The sequence below is a fragment of the Parasteatoda tepidariorum genome, chromosome 6 (assembly GCF_043381705.1).
Source record: "Parasteatoda tepidariorum isolate YZ-2023 chromosome 6, CAS_Ptep_4.0, whole genome shotgun sequence".
Classification (NCBI taxonomy): domain Eukaryota; kingdom Metazoa; phylum Arthropoda; class Arachnida; order Araneae; family Theridiidae; genus Parasteatoda; species Parasteatoda tepidariorum.
This window is the reverse complement of record NC_092209.1, coordinates 65,759,098-65,775,422: the sequence shown is the minus strand read 5'-3', so window position 1 is coordinate 65,775,422 and position 16,325 is coordinate 65,759,098. Positions and strand designations below refer to the sequence as shown.

Sequence of the window (16,325 nt, the reverse complement as noted above, 5' to 3'; positions counted from 1 at the left end):
ATAATTTTTATAAAAAGGAATTATGAACACAGAACTTTTAATTTTTTTAAAAAATTTCATCATTTTTTGTGCAAAAATCTTTCCAAACTCAAAAAGTATTCCTATTGACGCTAAAACATTATTACAGCAAACAACTGATATAATCTCAAATGTCCCCCCAAAATTTTAAAGCGATATCGATGTCATAAATAGGTTCTTAGAAGAGGTACATCATAAAGGTCAATTTTAGCATTATTGATACATGCCCTACAGTGTACCCTTACACGAACCAACTTAAACTACACTCACTCGCAGAACTACTCACTCACTCACAACTGCACCCACAGAAAAATTGGTTCAACGTTGAATCATAATATTATGCGAATTTGATTTGCTGAATACTTAGTAAATTAATTTAACCATCATAACTCTACGGCTTGAGACAAAGTGTTCAATTGAATCATGTTTCCGTTCAAATTGAACCAAAGAACCATAAAATCAGGGAATGAGTTGGTATGCTGATAATTTTATACGATGATTTGTTTAATCCTTTTTAGAGCCATTTTTTCAGTAATGCTCTTTTGAAATATTATCGGAATTGAGATTCATTAAAAAAAAACAAGATTATTTTATTTTAATACCTAAAATTAATTTATTTTTAAGTCATTTTTTTGGTGAGAAGGTAGGTGAGATTTTCAAAGTTTTATTTATTGCTAAGAATTGGTTATAAATTTGAACTTAAATGCTTATAAATAACCTAATTTATAAATTCTATGTTTATAACTACAAATAAACTCGATGAGTTATGCTCAAATGAACGAATGCTTAACGCGTTAGAGAAAATAGAGACGCAGTGGTGGTCTCTCTTCCGGACCCCACGCAAAAAGATTTAATCTTACCCATATTTATGCAAACAATTATGTAAATAATTGGTATTCTTTTTAATGCTTTCTGATGCTATCAGCAAATGGCCGAAAAAATTATTGGAAGGAAAATAGCTTCCCATCAACAACTGAAAACCAATGGAGTTGGTGGAAAGAATGCTTCCCATGGTCTTATAAAAAGATTAAACTTGTCACCGTATTTAGTTTGCAGCAAATGCGAACTATCATATGTTTCTACTATCTCAAAAATTACTAACAATAATGCAATAAAAATTCTAATGAGTTCTGTGAGAAATAATGATTTCTGAGAGAATGTTTCAACAATTTTTCCATCAATTCCTTCAAAGATATATACATAAATCTTTGAATGAATTGATAGACAAATTGTTGTCATATCAGCAAATGGCCGAACAAATTATAGGAGGGAAAATAACTTCCCATCAACAACTGAGAACCAATGAAGCTGGTGGGAAGAATACTTCCCATGGTCTTATAAAAGGATTAAACTTGGCACCACATTTAGTTTGCAGCAAATGTGAACTATCATGTGTTTCTACTGTCTCAAAAATTATTAACAATAATGCAATAAAAATTCTAATGAGTTCTGTGAGAAATAATGATTTCTGAGAGAATGTTTCAACAATTTTTCTATCAATTCATTCAAAGATATATACATAAATTTTAAAAGCTATAAAAAGAAAAATGTAAAAGTTTAGAAAAAGGTATATTATAAAATTATGTAGTTTCCGTAGAAGGAACTTTATTCTTCGTTTTCGTTTCAATTTTTCTTACCGGATATTTCATTGCTGACATCATATGTTGCATTTTCATGCTCTGCCAGTGATTTGGAAATATGTGACATCGAAGTTGAAATGAAAAGGCAATAAAATATATCAAGTTTTTCTCACTTTTTCTTATATCGATGTTCGAACCGTGACAACGTGTCTGAAAATTTTAACGTAAATGTTTTTCTACAGCAAAACATGTATACGATATGTGAAAAAAAAGTTATGACTTGAATAGCTTTTGAATTTTGACTAATTGATCGAATTTTGTTTGCAATACCGCTTAAGTATAGAAATCAAGTTAAGTAAATGTGCAGATTAATTGGGTAGCAAAAATTGTTTCAGCTCTCAAATTACTCTGATAATCTTGAAGCTACCTAGAGGATCAGATGTAGAAAAGTGGGGGTCCTTGGCCCAAAACTGTCAGAGGCCTGCTGGTTGTTGCTTTAAGAGGAATGGATGAGAAAAATCCTTTTAAAAATCCATTGCTTGGTTTTTGAGATAATAACAAAAAATTGCAGTTTATTAAGTAATAGGCAAAAACCGTGTTTAAATCAGAGTTTATAATAACAATTAAACTGTTATAAATAAATTAATCGTAGAAATACCTTGTAAATTACGAAAATTGCATCTGGAAATGTAATAATCCGATCATTAGGCCAAAGGTTATTTAAAATGATATGTTTTTTCGTGCACTATATCGAACTATTCTAATCTTAGAAATTCTATTTGTGCTGTACGATATTATTTAAAAAAATGTTCGCTTTAGTTATAGACACCACTTACCAAATAAGGAATTCCAATCAATTTATTTACTTCAATTAGACTTAGAAATCTTTAAACTTTACCAAATTATTTCAGTCATAAGGAAAAAAGTTTCAGTTTGCATAACAAACCATTGATTTTCTAACAATTCTTTCAAAAAAGTATAAATAATCATAACTGGGCAGAAAAGAGTGATTAATGAAGAAATATTTTCCTTGAGGTAATTTAAGCTTGAATTCTTTTAGTTTTTAAAATGAGATAATGTGATATACATCATGTGATAGGGAAATGTGAAACACATAAATTTAGTTAACACCGTAATCATAGTTTCTGAAATTAATGCTTAAAATACATCCAATTCAAGCTTAGTAATATTATCTGACTTGCTTAATATTCTCATTGAATTTATTAATATTTTATTACTTTTATTTATATTATTTCTGTCTTATATTTTTGTTATATATATTTTTATTGCTTTATTAATATTTTTATTAAGGTGCAATTTAATGTTTTAATTCTCGAGGCAAGCTGTAATTCTTAAACAGAAGTATGGGATTTCATGTTTTAGATTTCAGAAATGTTAAAAAGTCTCGAGAAAGAAGGCTTATGATACAGTTTTTAAATGACCCCAAGTTCACCAGAAATGAAAGATTAAAAGCGAATAGTTCAGATAAAGAAATAAACTGTAACGTCACATTTTTGTTTTAGTTATGTTTATTGATTTACAATAGGTTGCATAATAATATAGATTAAGGATTAAAAACAAATAGTTCTTATAAAGAAATGAACTGTTATGTCATATTTTTGTTTTATTTATGTCTATTGATTTACAATAGGTTGCATAATAACATAGATGAAGGATTAAAAACGTATAGTTCACATAAAAAAGTAACTGTTATGTCACATTTTTTAGTTATATTTATTGATTTACAGTAGGTTGCATAATAATATGATGACGGATTAAAAGTGAATAGTTCATATAAAGAAATATACTGTTATGTCACATTTTTATTTTATTTATGTTTACTGATTTACAATAGGTTGCATAATATTATAGATGAAAGATAAAAAGCGAATAGTTCATATAAAAAAATAAACTGTTACGTCACATTTTTGTTTTAGTTATGCTTATTATTTTACACCAGGTTGCATAATAATATAGAGCTTTATTTTAGTTTTAATGATGCATGATAATTAACGCTGGAGAGGGATGCACTTTATTAACAGAATTAGGCAAGAAATACATTGCTCATTAATTTAATCTAATTTTGTTTTTCAACTTTGGTATACTACTTTGGTTTTCTCATTTACTATTCATTTTCTTTTGTTTTTATTCATTTAGAGAAGTTCGTGTTGAAATAAAGGACTTAAAACTGTTGTGTCTCCAAACACTGAAATTTACAGTTATAAACACAGAAAATTCTGTGAATAATTTGCTCTAATTTTAATTTTCAATTTTTAAACTGAATGAAGTGTATATAAATCAAAGGTTTCACCGTATGCATATGTTACAAATTTTCAGAATTTCATTTGAAGAAAAAAAAGTACCAGCACACATATGAAGTTAGACTAAAACTTATCAGCATCCTTTGAGCAAATTGAGAAAGCTCGAATTGCGATGCAATCTAAGACGAATTGTGAAATCAGTTACGTGGGTTACATTAGGTGGGACCCCTTAGCTTAAAGCAATACACTTATAAATAATTAATAATAAATTAATTATTGCCATCTACAATTTTATTAATCCCTACTCATTACATATTATTGAGCATAAACATTTTAAATTGCTAATAGTAATTGAAACTTCAAAAATTACTACATATTAGACAGATTCCTACCAAGTTTGTATATTTAATTATATTACTCATTGGTGTAAGCGTGATAACTTAATTAGTTCACAGTTTTATACATAAAATTGTTTTCTGTGTGTTACAGTTACCAAAAGAACCTTTTATTCTTAACTACTAAATAAATAACATAAATGCAGCACAGAAAAAATATTGCGAAACAAAAAACAAATAAAATTTCATTGCTTAATTTAACGAAAAAAAATTTCACCTTGTGAGAAAAAACATAGGAAAAACTTCAACTAAAAGAAGAAAAGATTGTCTACTAATTATTTCAAAAAAACAAAGAGAAAATGTGAACCACCAATACAATATGTCCTTTTTTAATTTCATACTTTTTGCAAACCTGGTTAAATATGACTCGTCAATCTTCAACAGCAATTTAAATTTTGTTCTTTGAAAATTATTGTCTGCTACTATGCCAATCTTCAACACTGTGTCTTATAGAAAAAGTTCGTTTTTCCTGTATAAGTAAGTCAATTATGTATAGATTTGTTTTATTTTATTGCTTTCTTTTTTAGGTGCTCCAACTTTAGAAGCAACTCCCTTAGAGCCTCTGCTGGCAGTGGCCGGGGATGCTGTACTCATAGATTGCGTCGTAAAGAATTTGCAAAATTATACAGTGAGTAGAATATTATTCTTATATTGTCAATCGAAACAACATGATGTGCATGACATATACAAATAGATTCTAATTAATATTAATCTGTATAGATAATATGGAGGCGGGTAGTACCAGGCTCCAACAAGACAGAAATTTTGAGTGCAGGGGAAGTGCGAATCATACCAGATTCGAGGTTTTCCTTGTTGCATCAAAAAGGTACTTATATTTTTTAAAATTAATTCGTAGATGTAAGTTAAATTTACTTGAACTTAGGAATATTTTGGTATATTTATGCATAGTAAAAAATTTTGGATAAAATTATGGTTTACGGTATCTGCACTTTGGGTGCATCATTTGTAAAATAATTTCAACCGTAAAATCCACTTTTACCGTAAAAAAAACTATACAGTAATTTTTACAGTAATATTTATTTTATTAGAATGATTCATTGATTTTACGGTAATTATTACGGAAAAAATTATGGTATTTTAGATTTTTTGTTGCGTAACATGTTCCGGTAAAAATTGATTTTACGGTAAAAAAAAAATATCGAAGTACCGGCAACCTGAGCGCCGGTAATTTTTACTGTAATTTGATCCGAAATTTTTTACAGTGTAGCTTCGAAAAGGACAAATACAAATATGTTACCACTTAAATGTGGAAATAAGTTATTCTTCAGATTATCTTGGTAATGTGCAGATTATCTAAGGTAATCCGTTAAAGTGTCAAAAAATTGCTTCATTTCTCAAATTAACGAGTAATCTGAAAATAACCCAGGTAATCCTCACGTTACCTTCTACCCACGTGTTAAAGTGCAAAAAAGATCTCAGATGGATCAACAACAACAACTCTTATGTACGCTTACATAACACAAACGTGTTTTTAATATTTATTTATTTTTCGCTTTCTAAAAAATAAAGTTACTACTGTCAAATAATCAACATACTTGATAGGATCAATCATCAATCACTTTAAAAACTATAATATAAAGAATTAAACGCTTTAAAATATTATTTCAGCTAAGGAAATTTTTTATATTTATTTATAAAAAGCAAGTTAATACAATTAAACAATCAATAAACTATTTGATAAGATGAGAGAAAACAACTCTTTAACTTGGAAGCCATTGATTCATTTGGAAACCGTAACACTTGATTCCTCACTTTAACAGATTACCTTAGTTAATAATGTAGATTTACTATAGTAATATATACTAAGTAAGTATATATTTACGGCTTTCGAGCTTAAGGGGTAACATATATACTTCAATATGCCGAGTGTTTCGTAATCACAGCTCAAAATATGGATTATTAGAGTGCATAGTAAAAATAAATTATAAAAGAAACTATGCATACTCGGGATCGCAACTTACAAAACGTAATAAAGATTTAACAAGTCACTATTGCAGAAGGCGTGCTTAAAAAGCATCGAAACCTTATTGATTATTGGAAGAAAATTGATTGGCTCTAATAATCGCTTTTCTCTGTTTCTTTTAACAATCCAACATATTTTAATGATTTTAAATCAAGTCTTTAACGTTAATAATTTGCTAACTTTTGATGAAGTTCTTTCTCTTGGATTAAATATCATTTTGCTGTCCATAATGTTTAAACTAAATAATTGTTTTATTTTAATTTTGACAAAGGATTCTAAAAATTTAGAAGATATTGATTGTGGTATATCATTGAAATAACATTTTTTTGTTTTTGTTAATATTTAAGAAATTGAAAGTACTTTTGTGCGTAGCTATTTTTGAAAATAAACTGCGCCTCAATTGTTAAAGCGTTTGTTTTTAAAACAAGAACTTAACAATTTTTTTAAAAAAAATCAGTTTTAGTTCTATTAAATATACACTTTTTTCAATATGAAGCGATTTTGCGTCAACTTATCTAATTACAGGATTTTACATACGACAAACCCGAAATTCTAAATAAAAATAATTATTATAAAACCAAACGTGCTTATAACATAGCATAAAGCAACGTGCTTATAATTGCATGAAGAATTATGAATTGCATAGTGCTCGGCTTAGCGTGCAGGTCGTCGGGCTACCGAAGCAAGGGTGTGCCATCCCCTCCGCAGAGGATCAAAGTTGTGATGGCATGTCTTCGGATCATCCTCAGGGATGTTTCAAAGAACAACGCCAATAGCCCATTGTGCAGCTCTAGTGTGACGTAAATGAACTACAACAACAACAAAATGAATTACATAAAGAGTTAAGTATTACATAAATAATTATGAATCACTTATGTAATTATGAATTGCATAAACAAATATGATTATAGATAAGAATAAATTACAAATATAACTATAAATGTATAAATAAATCTGTTTCAGGACATGAAACATGGGTGCTTCAAATTCAAAAAGCTCAAGTGAATGACTCAGGTCGATATATCTGCGAAGTCAACACAAATCCTCGAATGCAGATATTTAGGCTACTCTCAGGTAAGACGTCTGCCTATTGTACTTGGATAATATTTGTAAAACTCTTATTTTGCTGATGACGCGTGCAGTTTTTAGTGATAATTAAATTTATTATATTTATCCCATGATAAATGCAAATTAGTTAGCGAATTAAAATTGAGATAAAATATAATTGATTCCTAAATTTTTATCTTGCTATTTTATACCTTTCAATTATCTGATCAATTTATTATTGAAATTCGTTTCAGCTTTCCTAGATTTTATCCCCTTTGTTAATAAATGTCAGAAACAAAACTGGTACTCCCATCAAGTTAAAATGAGCAAATGTTATAAATCAGGTACAGGTACCGGTCCGTGGATCAAATAGTACCGGTCTGACCATTTCATTGAAACTAAATTTAAATTCCTAGGTTTATACCCCAAATTAAAAATATCTGTGTTCCATTAAAATTTTATTCATTTTAGAAAAAGGGGCCCCCGAAGGTATAGTGACATAAATTGTTTAATGTTTGTAATGTATCATTTTCTCCGATTACCCCCAGATGGAACCGTCTCATTGCAAGGAAACAAGATCAGGGTTCTCATTGATTTAACGTTCTAGTAGGCTAAAATGTTAAATCACTTTATATTTCTTTTTTGGTGTAACTGTATTTTATTTTGAAGACATGCTTAAATATAATTAAATTTAAATTAATAAAGCAAAATGATCTGAAATATAAACAATCAACGTCCCCCCCTCAGAGGGCCGCGGTAAAATTATCAAACGTTGACAGGCCAGCGGTGATAAAAAGGTTGGGGAGCACTGCTATAAATGTTTGATTAAAAAGTCAAATTAATGTAAATTAATTTAAAAAAAAATTAAACTAAATTAATTAGAAAGCAAACTTAATTAATTGAAGATTATCATTAAAACAATTACTTTAAATTGGACGCATTAATTTACATTATTTAATATTGCAAACAAATTACTTTCGCTCATCGGTTTATCAAATCAAATAGAAGTGTTATTTGAATTAATATTATTTTACAATTTTAATCTTACTTTAAGTTAGTAATTATTCATTAAAATATGTTTTATAGTGGTAGAGAGAATTCAAACCAGTACCAAAGCCTTCCCTGTGGATCATAATTATACAAGTAAGTTAATTAATGTTAATAAATGTGGCATTATTTTATTTACTGACTAATTATTTACTATTATCATCATTGATATTTAAGTATATGTGACATAAAGTTTATAAATTTTGTTTGCTTGAATGCATAAAAATATTAATTTGCGATGAATTACAATGCTAAATTATTAATTTGCGAATATAATTACATGTTTTAAACACATTATTTATAAGAAATTATGACACTCATATATAATACCACTGCATTTACTCAAACTTTTATTCTGTTTTGCCTATAATGAATGTGATATTCTGTTTATATTTGATAAAAACTAATACGGCTTCACAGGGCTGTAAATTTAATTTTCGAAAATAAAATCTGACTTAAGATTATAAATAATAAAACGATGAAAAAATTTCATCTCCCTCTTATTAAATATTTTCAAAATAAAATATTTTCTTATTGGTTAATGCGGTCTCAACTAAACATGATTTTACTAAGTCATGGGTTTGGCCTAATGATTTAAGGTTCCGTAGTCGAAAAAAATTGTAAAATTTTTGTTTAAGATTCTGCAACTTACAGTCTGTGATAACTGTCCATTATTTTACTCATTAAGTCGTGGGTTCCGCCTAAAGAGGGGTTCCATCCCATGGTTTATCATTTAGGGTTCAATAGCCGAAGAAATTGTAAAAGCCAGGTTTAAGATACGATATTATAAATTTTATGTTGTTTTTAGATTGCTGTGTTAACCATGGAGTTCCTGCGAATTGCAGAGACTTCTGCAGCTTACAGTCTGTGATAATGGGCGGACACCCGAACCCCTGGCAATGCATGGACCATCTACCAGTGATTACAAGGTGTCTGACAGGTACTTCAAGCAAAATAAAAGTTACTGAATAATCGATTACAGCTCGAACATGATGAGAGTAGTTTTCTTGAGAATATTTCGTGTCTTATATTTACAGATGGCCGGAACCACATGCCTTGCTGTGAGAAGCAAAATATACCTGAAGTGTGTAGATCAGTTTGTTCCGGTGATTATGGTTTGTCTACAGTACTGCAACATTATTCCTGCATGGATCATACTATTCCTACTCTGTCTTGCATTGCTGAAGGAATAGGTAAGCAAGTTTAAGAATTTTTTTTTAATAACTAGGAGACCATTGTTCAGTTTGTTCTGCTCACCAGCACCTCAAATTGACTTTTATTCACCAGGGTTTGTTTTTTCGAAAACGTAAATATTGTCCTCAAAAACACAGCACATTTTGTTTTCAAACTACACAATTATTGATGCTTTGAGTTAGAACCTTTTTTTAAAATGTTAATCACATCCTGGATTTAAAAAATAATCATTTGTACTTGGAAAAAAAACTTAAGAAAACCAAATTATATGACCCACTAGGCGAAAAAATTTTAAAAATGTATGTTACCTGGAAAAATTGAAGGAATTTTTTTTTCTTAATTAATTATTTTTTGGTAATTTTTTTTTATTTTTAGATTTGTGCTTTTTGGAGTGCTACGAATCCGCATTTTGCGACCAAAAGTTTGTGCGCGAAATTTGTCTCTTTTCCAGGAAAAATGCAATTCTTTTTTCGGCTTAAGATAGAAAATTTAAATGGAATATGTAGATAGAAAATTTATATTTAAAATATATTAATTTATTTATTTATTCATAATTAAAAACTAGAAGAAACGTACTACGAATTCTGTAACTACAACGTGCCCGTAGGGAAATATAAATAAAATGACTATAAATACAGGTATAATGACTATAGCATGGAAATGACATCTCTCTCAGTACTTCAACGGAGGAAAATAGTTAATAGATGTTTTAAATTAATAAACCATCCTCGTTAGAGATCTAGTAATATACATAAAAAATATATATTTACATCTTCTCGAGAGGTGAACTCCTCCACTCACCCCAAAAAGCATAATATTTCCTAACCATACTATAATTTTTAAAGTCTTGTCCATTTTAAATTTTTGCCTACCTTTTTAAATTTTTACTCAATTTAGACGTTAATAACACTCATGTCAGTTTTCCCATCACCCTTATCAATTTATTAACAGCTTTCGAGAAGTTGGTTTTCCCCTTAACCCCCTACGTTGAGCACTTTTGTACAAATCATGTTTTGGTGCAAGGACTTTAATAATGTGTGGAAATATCATGTTTTGGTTTAAAAAAGATCTGATTTAAGGACATTCTTTACGTACTTTTGGACAAATGAGGGTATTCACCAAAAATTTGACGCACATATTTTAACATGAAACCAGTTTCAAGAGGTAAAAAAATTTAAAACAATTCACAAAATGTCCGCTGTATTGCTTCTTTAATATGCACTGTGGAAATAACATGTTTTGGCACTTTTGGACAAATGCGGACATTTTCAAAAAATTTGACGCACATATTTTATCATGGAACCAGTTTTAAGAGGTTCGCTTTTATCAAAAAAATTAAAAACAATTCACAAAGTGTCCGCTGTATTGCTTCTCAAAGTGTCCCCTGCATTGCTTCTTTAACATGGACTGTGGAAATATCATGTTTTCGCACTTTCGGGCAAATGTGGACATTTTCAGAAAATTTGACTGAACATATTTTAACATGAAACCAGTTTTAAAAGGTTCGCTTGTTTCAAAAAATTTAAAAAAATTAACAGAGTGTCCGCTGTATTGCTTCTTTAATATGGACTGTGGAAATATCATGTTTTGGCACTTTTGGACAAATGTAGACATTTTCAAGAAAATTGACGCACATATTTTATCATGAAACCAGTTTTAAGAGGTTCGCTTTTCTCAAAAAAATTCACAAAGTGTCCCCTGTATTGCTTCTTTAATATGGATTGTGGAAATATCATGTTTTGGCACTTTTTGGCAAATGTGGACATTTTAAAAAAATTTGACGCACATATTTTAACATGAAACCAATTCTAAAAGGTTCGGTTTTCTCAAAAAAATTCTAAACAATTCACAAAGTGTCTCCTGTACTGTTTCTTTAATATGGATTGTGGAAATATCATGTTTTGGCACTTTTGGGCAAATGTGGACATTTTCAAAAAATTTGACGCACATATTTGACATGAAACCAATTTTAAGAGGTTCGGTTTTTCAAACAACTTTAAAAAATTCACAAAATGGCCGCTGTATTGCTTCTTTAATATGGACTGTGGAAATATCATGTTTTGGCACTTTTGGACAAATGTGGACATTTTCAAGAAAATTGACGCACATATTTTATCATGAAACCAGTTTTAAGAGGTTCGGTTTTTCAAACAACTTTAAAAAATTCACAAAATGGCAGCTGTATTGCTTCTTTAATATGGACTGTGGAAATATCATGTTTTGGCACTTTTGGACAAGTGTGAACATTTTCAAGAAAATTGACGCACATATTTTATCATGAAACCAGTTTTAAGAGGTTCGCTTTTCTCAAAAAAATTCAAAACAATTCACAAAGTGTCCCCTGTATCAGGGCTCGAAAAAACTCAGAAATTTTACCCGTCCCCGAGGACGGCTTGTCCAACAATGAACCCGTCCTCCTTTTAAACTAACCCGTCGCTTCTAAATAAATAAAAATATAATTTTCTCTTATTTATTACAAACATTTATATAAATTGCTTAATGAATACGTTGTTACTAGGATTACAAATGCTAGAAATACAATATACAGGTATAAAAGAAATACTAGGTTACTAGTAGTAACTTAGTATTTCGTTTATGAAATAATTTATTTCCTTTATGAAATAATTTAAGTGACAAAGGCAAGTTATCTAGAATGTCAATTACCAGGAAAATGGCCGTCCATGCGGACGTCGCATTCGAGAAATTCGTTGTCCTCGGGGAATTTTTGACCCCCGAGGACGGGCGGACGGGCTGTTTTTCGAGCCCTGCCCTGTATTGCTTCTTTAATATGGATTGTGGAAATATCATGTTTTGGCACTTTTGGACAAATGTGGACATTTTCAAGAAAATTGACGNAAATTAAAAAAAATTCACAATGTTTCCCACTGTATTGCTTCTTTAATATGGACTGTCGCAATATCATGTGTTGGCACTTTTGGACAAATGACAACATTTACCAAAAATTTGACGCACATATTTTAACATGAAACCAGTTTCAAGAGGCTCAAGAAATTAAAAAAAATTCACAATGTTTCCCACTGTATTGCTTCTTTAATATGGACTGTAGCAATATCATGTAATGGCACTTTTGGACAAATGACAACATTTACCAAAAATTTGACGCACATATTTTAACATGAAACCAGTTTCAAGGGGCTCAAGAAATTAAAAAAAATTCACAATGTTTCCCACTGTATTGCTTCTTTAATATGGACTGTAGCAATATCATGTGTTGGCACTTTTGGACAAATGACAACATTTACCAAAAATTTGACGCACATATTTTAACATGAAACCAGTTTCAAGAGGCTCAAAAAATTTTAAAAAAATTCACAATGTTTCCCACTGTATTGCTTCTTTAATATGGACTGTAGCAATATCATGTGTTGGCACTTTTGGACAAATGACATTGTCCAAATGTGGACATTTTCGGAAAATTTGACGCTCATATTTTAACACGAAACTAGTTTCAAGAGGTTCGCTTTCTACAAAAAAATTAAAAAAATTAACAGAGTGTCCGTTTTATAGCGTCTTTAATATGGACTGTGGAAATATCATGCGTTGGCACTTTTGGACAAATGTGGACATTTTTAGAAAATTTGGCGCACATATTTTAACATGAAGCCAGTTTTAAGAAGTTCGCTTTTTTCAAAAAATTTAAAACAATTCACAAAGTGTCCGCTGTATTGCTTCTTTAATATGGACTGTGGAAATATCATGTTTTGGCACTTTTGGACAAATGTGGGCATTTTCAGAAAATTTGACGAACAATTTTTAACATGAGATTAGTTTTAAGAGATCCGCTCTTTTAAAGTAATTTTAAAAAATTAATTCTCAAATTGTCAGCTCTATTGCTTCTTTAATATGGACTGTGAAAATATCTTGTTTTGGTTTTTAAAAATATCTCATTCAAAAACAGTTTTTAGCAATTTTTGATTAATTTTTGATTGATTTTGAGCATTTTTAGAAAGTTTGACAAATGATGCTCTATCATAGTAATGCCGTGCACCAAAAATACGGACCGCCCTGAATATTTTTTAATCCAATAATAGGATTTTCACGTTCTAAGACTCATAATGGCGTTCTAGGACGATCTTAATGGCTCGACGAGGTGACGTCAAATATGCTAATTAATAAGTGCAGACGATGTTTTAGGTTACAAAATCAGACACAAATATGCACTTTTCTGAAATAAACATACCTTTTTCTCGACAGATTTGAATATCTAACCCTCAAATATAGATATAGCGAAAGGGTCCAAACTAAAGGGTTCAAACTTTGCAGCACTCGCCTGACCGAACTGTTGGGACCATTTTTCCCAAACTGCGGCTACGCCCTATTTTTCGGGGATCAGAAGAAAAAATTCGTCAAAAAAAAGTATGTTTACTCAGAGAAAATACATTTTTGCGTCTGATTTCGTATCTTAAAATATCGCCTGTGCTTATTAATTAGCATGTTTCAGGTCACCCTCTTGAGACATTAAGATTGAGTCTTAGGAAATAAAAATCCAATCATTAGATCGAAAGTTATAAAAGGGTGGTCCATTTTTTTTCTCTTTTTTTGGTGCACTGAACAACTATGATGTTTGGGGCATCTTACGACCAAACCGGTGGCCCTTTGGTCAAATCCTGTCTGCAGCTAACGGATATCTCTTTCTCTCTCTCAACTCAGACGCAGAGACTCAATCTCAGAGCTCGGAAGCGTTATATACTCCATCTGCCTAAAAGTTTTTATGATATAATTTAATAAGCAAAAGGGGGCTCCTGACAAAACAATTGGGACCACATTTTCCAAATTGCAATCCTTTGAACCATTGAAATCAAAAATGAATATGCCATGATGCATCATTGCTTGGGGTATAATTTGTATACCTTCAATTGAGTCCTACATGTTTCGTGTCTACAACAGATAGTTGGAAATCAATAAATGTCTGAAGTGTTCTAAGAGTATATATAAACTTGCTAAAATGATAGAATTTATGCTTATCTTTATTATCGCTTTTAGTTAGTAATGAAAAATAAAGTTATTTTTTCCCGTTTTAATATAGAGCTACTGCCAGGGCCTCCGCAAGAGCTAACCGTCGAAGCCCTTTCAGAATCTGAGCTTAAAGAGTATATACAAAGTATATACTCTTTACTTTGTATATACTCTTTAAGCAAAGTATATACAAGCAAAGTATAAAGAGTATATACAAAGTATATACTCTTTAAGTTCTAAGTTATAGAAGTTCTAAGTTCTAAGTATATAAGTTCTAAGAGTATATATAAGCTTGTTAAAATGATAGAATTTATGCTTATTCTTTATTACCTCTTTCAGTTAGTAATGAAAAATAAATTCCTTTTTTCCCGTTTTAAAATAGAGCTACTGCCAGGGCCTCCGCAAGAGCTAACCGTCGAAGCCCTTTCAGAATCTGAGCTTAAAGAGTATATACAAAGTACATACTCTTTAAGTTCTAAGTTATATAAGTTCTAAGTATATAAGTTCTAAGTATATAAGTTCTAAGAATAGATACAAACTTGTTAAAATGATAGAATTTATGTTTATTCGTTATTATCTTTTTTAGTTTGTAATGAAAAATAAATTCCTTTTTTTTCCCGTTTTAAAATAGAGCTACTGCCAGGACCTCCGCAAGAGCTAACCGTGGAAGCCCTTTCGGAATCTGAGCTCAAAGTGAAATGGATTCCACCCCATCAGGATGTACCAGTAGAGAGATATCATCTGAATCTTACGTTGATAAAAGAATTGAGTGATGCACAGGAAATGGAATTGGGATCAGTAAGTAAAATTTGGATTTCTTGAACGCCTATTTTTTCAGAAGTTTTGATAGTTGCAACTGAAAAAAAAATCATGCAGAGTGTTTCATACAAGTATTTTTTAAAACCTTGTCAAAAAAGAAGAGAAAGGAGATACACATAAGAGATCGTATTCAAAGAGTGAAGAAGGTTTTTTTCTAAATGGGTCTCAGAAGATCTTTTTGTTATGATAGGTTTTATTCTGAATAATTTGACATCAAGTATAAAGTAATACTCAAAAAACTTCTCAAGTTTCAGCAAAATAATAAATAAGTAAAATAAAATGAAATGAAATTAAATAAAATAAAAAACAATAAATAATCTTGCCGATTAAAAATAGAAATTAACAACTATTTTTTAATCTGGAATCATCTGCAAACACAAATATTTTGTTATTTATTCAAGTTTTGTTTTTAAATTTGTTTTTCTCAATCAAAATTTTTCATTTTGCAAGCAAGATTTCTCGAAATCTAACAAGTCTATTCAGTTAAAACTTTGAAATTGTTTAAAGTATAGCATGCTGCTTAAATTTATCCTAAAACTAAAATATTGGAAGATACTTTATATGTATATTTTGGTCAAAATTAAAAAAAAAATTTCGATAAAAATCCTGAAAATGAAGTTTTTGTTTTAATTTAAGAAATACTTTTTGTTTTTCAAATTCTTTACGGTAGTAAGTTTTTTTAAAGCATATTTCACTAATAAAAATTATTTCAGGTCATTATCCTTTGACGCAGAATTTTTATTAAACGAATTTTTACACTTTTGTCATTGTTTTGTAATAATTTAGGTCTAAAATGTTATATTTAGCAAAAAATATAATACTGTGAAATATTATATTTTTTATATGTATAATATAATTAAGTAAAAAAACATTATATTTAGCATTTTAATCATTTATGGTTAAGAAATACAGTATGAAACACTGGTATTTTTTCGGCGTTAAAGTGAAAATGTTACAAACATGGCTCACTTCCAAACAATCACATCAATACACTACAACTAAG

General features: G+C 29.7%; 1 protein-coding gene across 4 annotated transcripts in view; it reads left to right on the top strand.

The window, feature by feature from the left end:
- Window positions 1-16,325, top strand: part of LOC107446586 (Ig-like and fibronectin type-III domain-containing protein 2) — a 95,104-nt gene that overhangs the window by 45,200 nt on the left and 33,579 nt on the right. For all 4 annotated transcript variants that reach the window (XM_071182472.1, XM_043049675.2, XM_043049673.2 and 1 more), the window contains exons 3-9: window positions 4,782-4,882; window positions 4,975-5,080; window positions 7,202-7,312; window positions 8,372-8,428; window positions 9,141-9,272; window positions 9,370-9,525; window positions 15,135-15,301. In XM_071182472.1, the coding sequence (XP_071038573.1) occupies window positions 4,782-4,882; window positions 4,975-5,080; window positions 7,202-7,312; window positions 8,372-8,428; window positions 9,141-9,272; window positions 9,370-9,525; window positions 15,135-15,301 (830 nt within the window). The remainder of the gene's footprint in view (window positions 1-4,781; window positions 4,883-4,974; window positions 5,081-7,201; window positions 7,313-8,371; window positions 8,429-9,140; window positions 9,273-9,369; window positions 9,526-15,134; window positions 15,302-16,325) is intronic.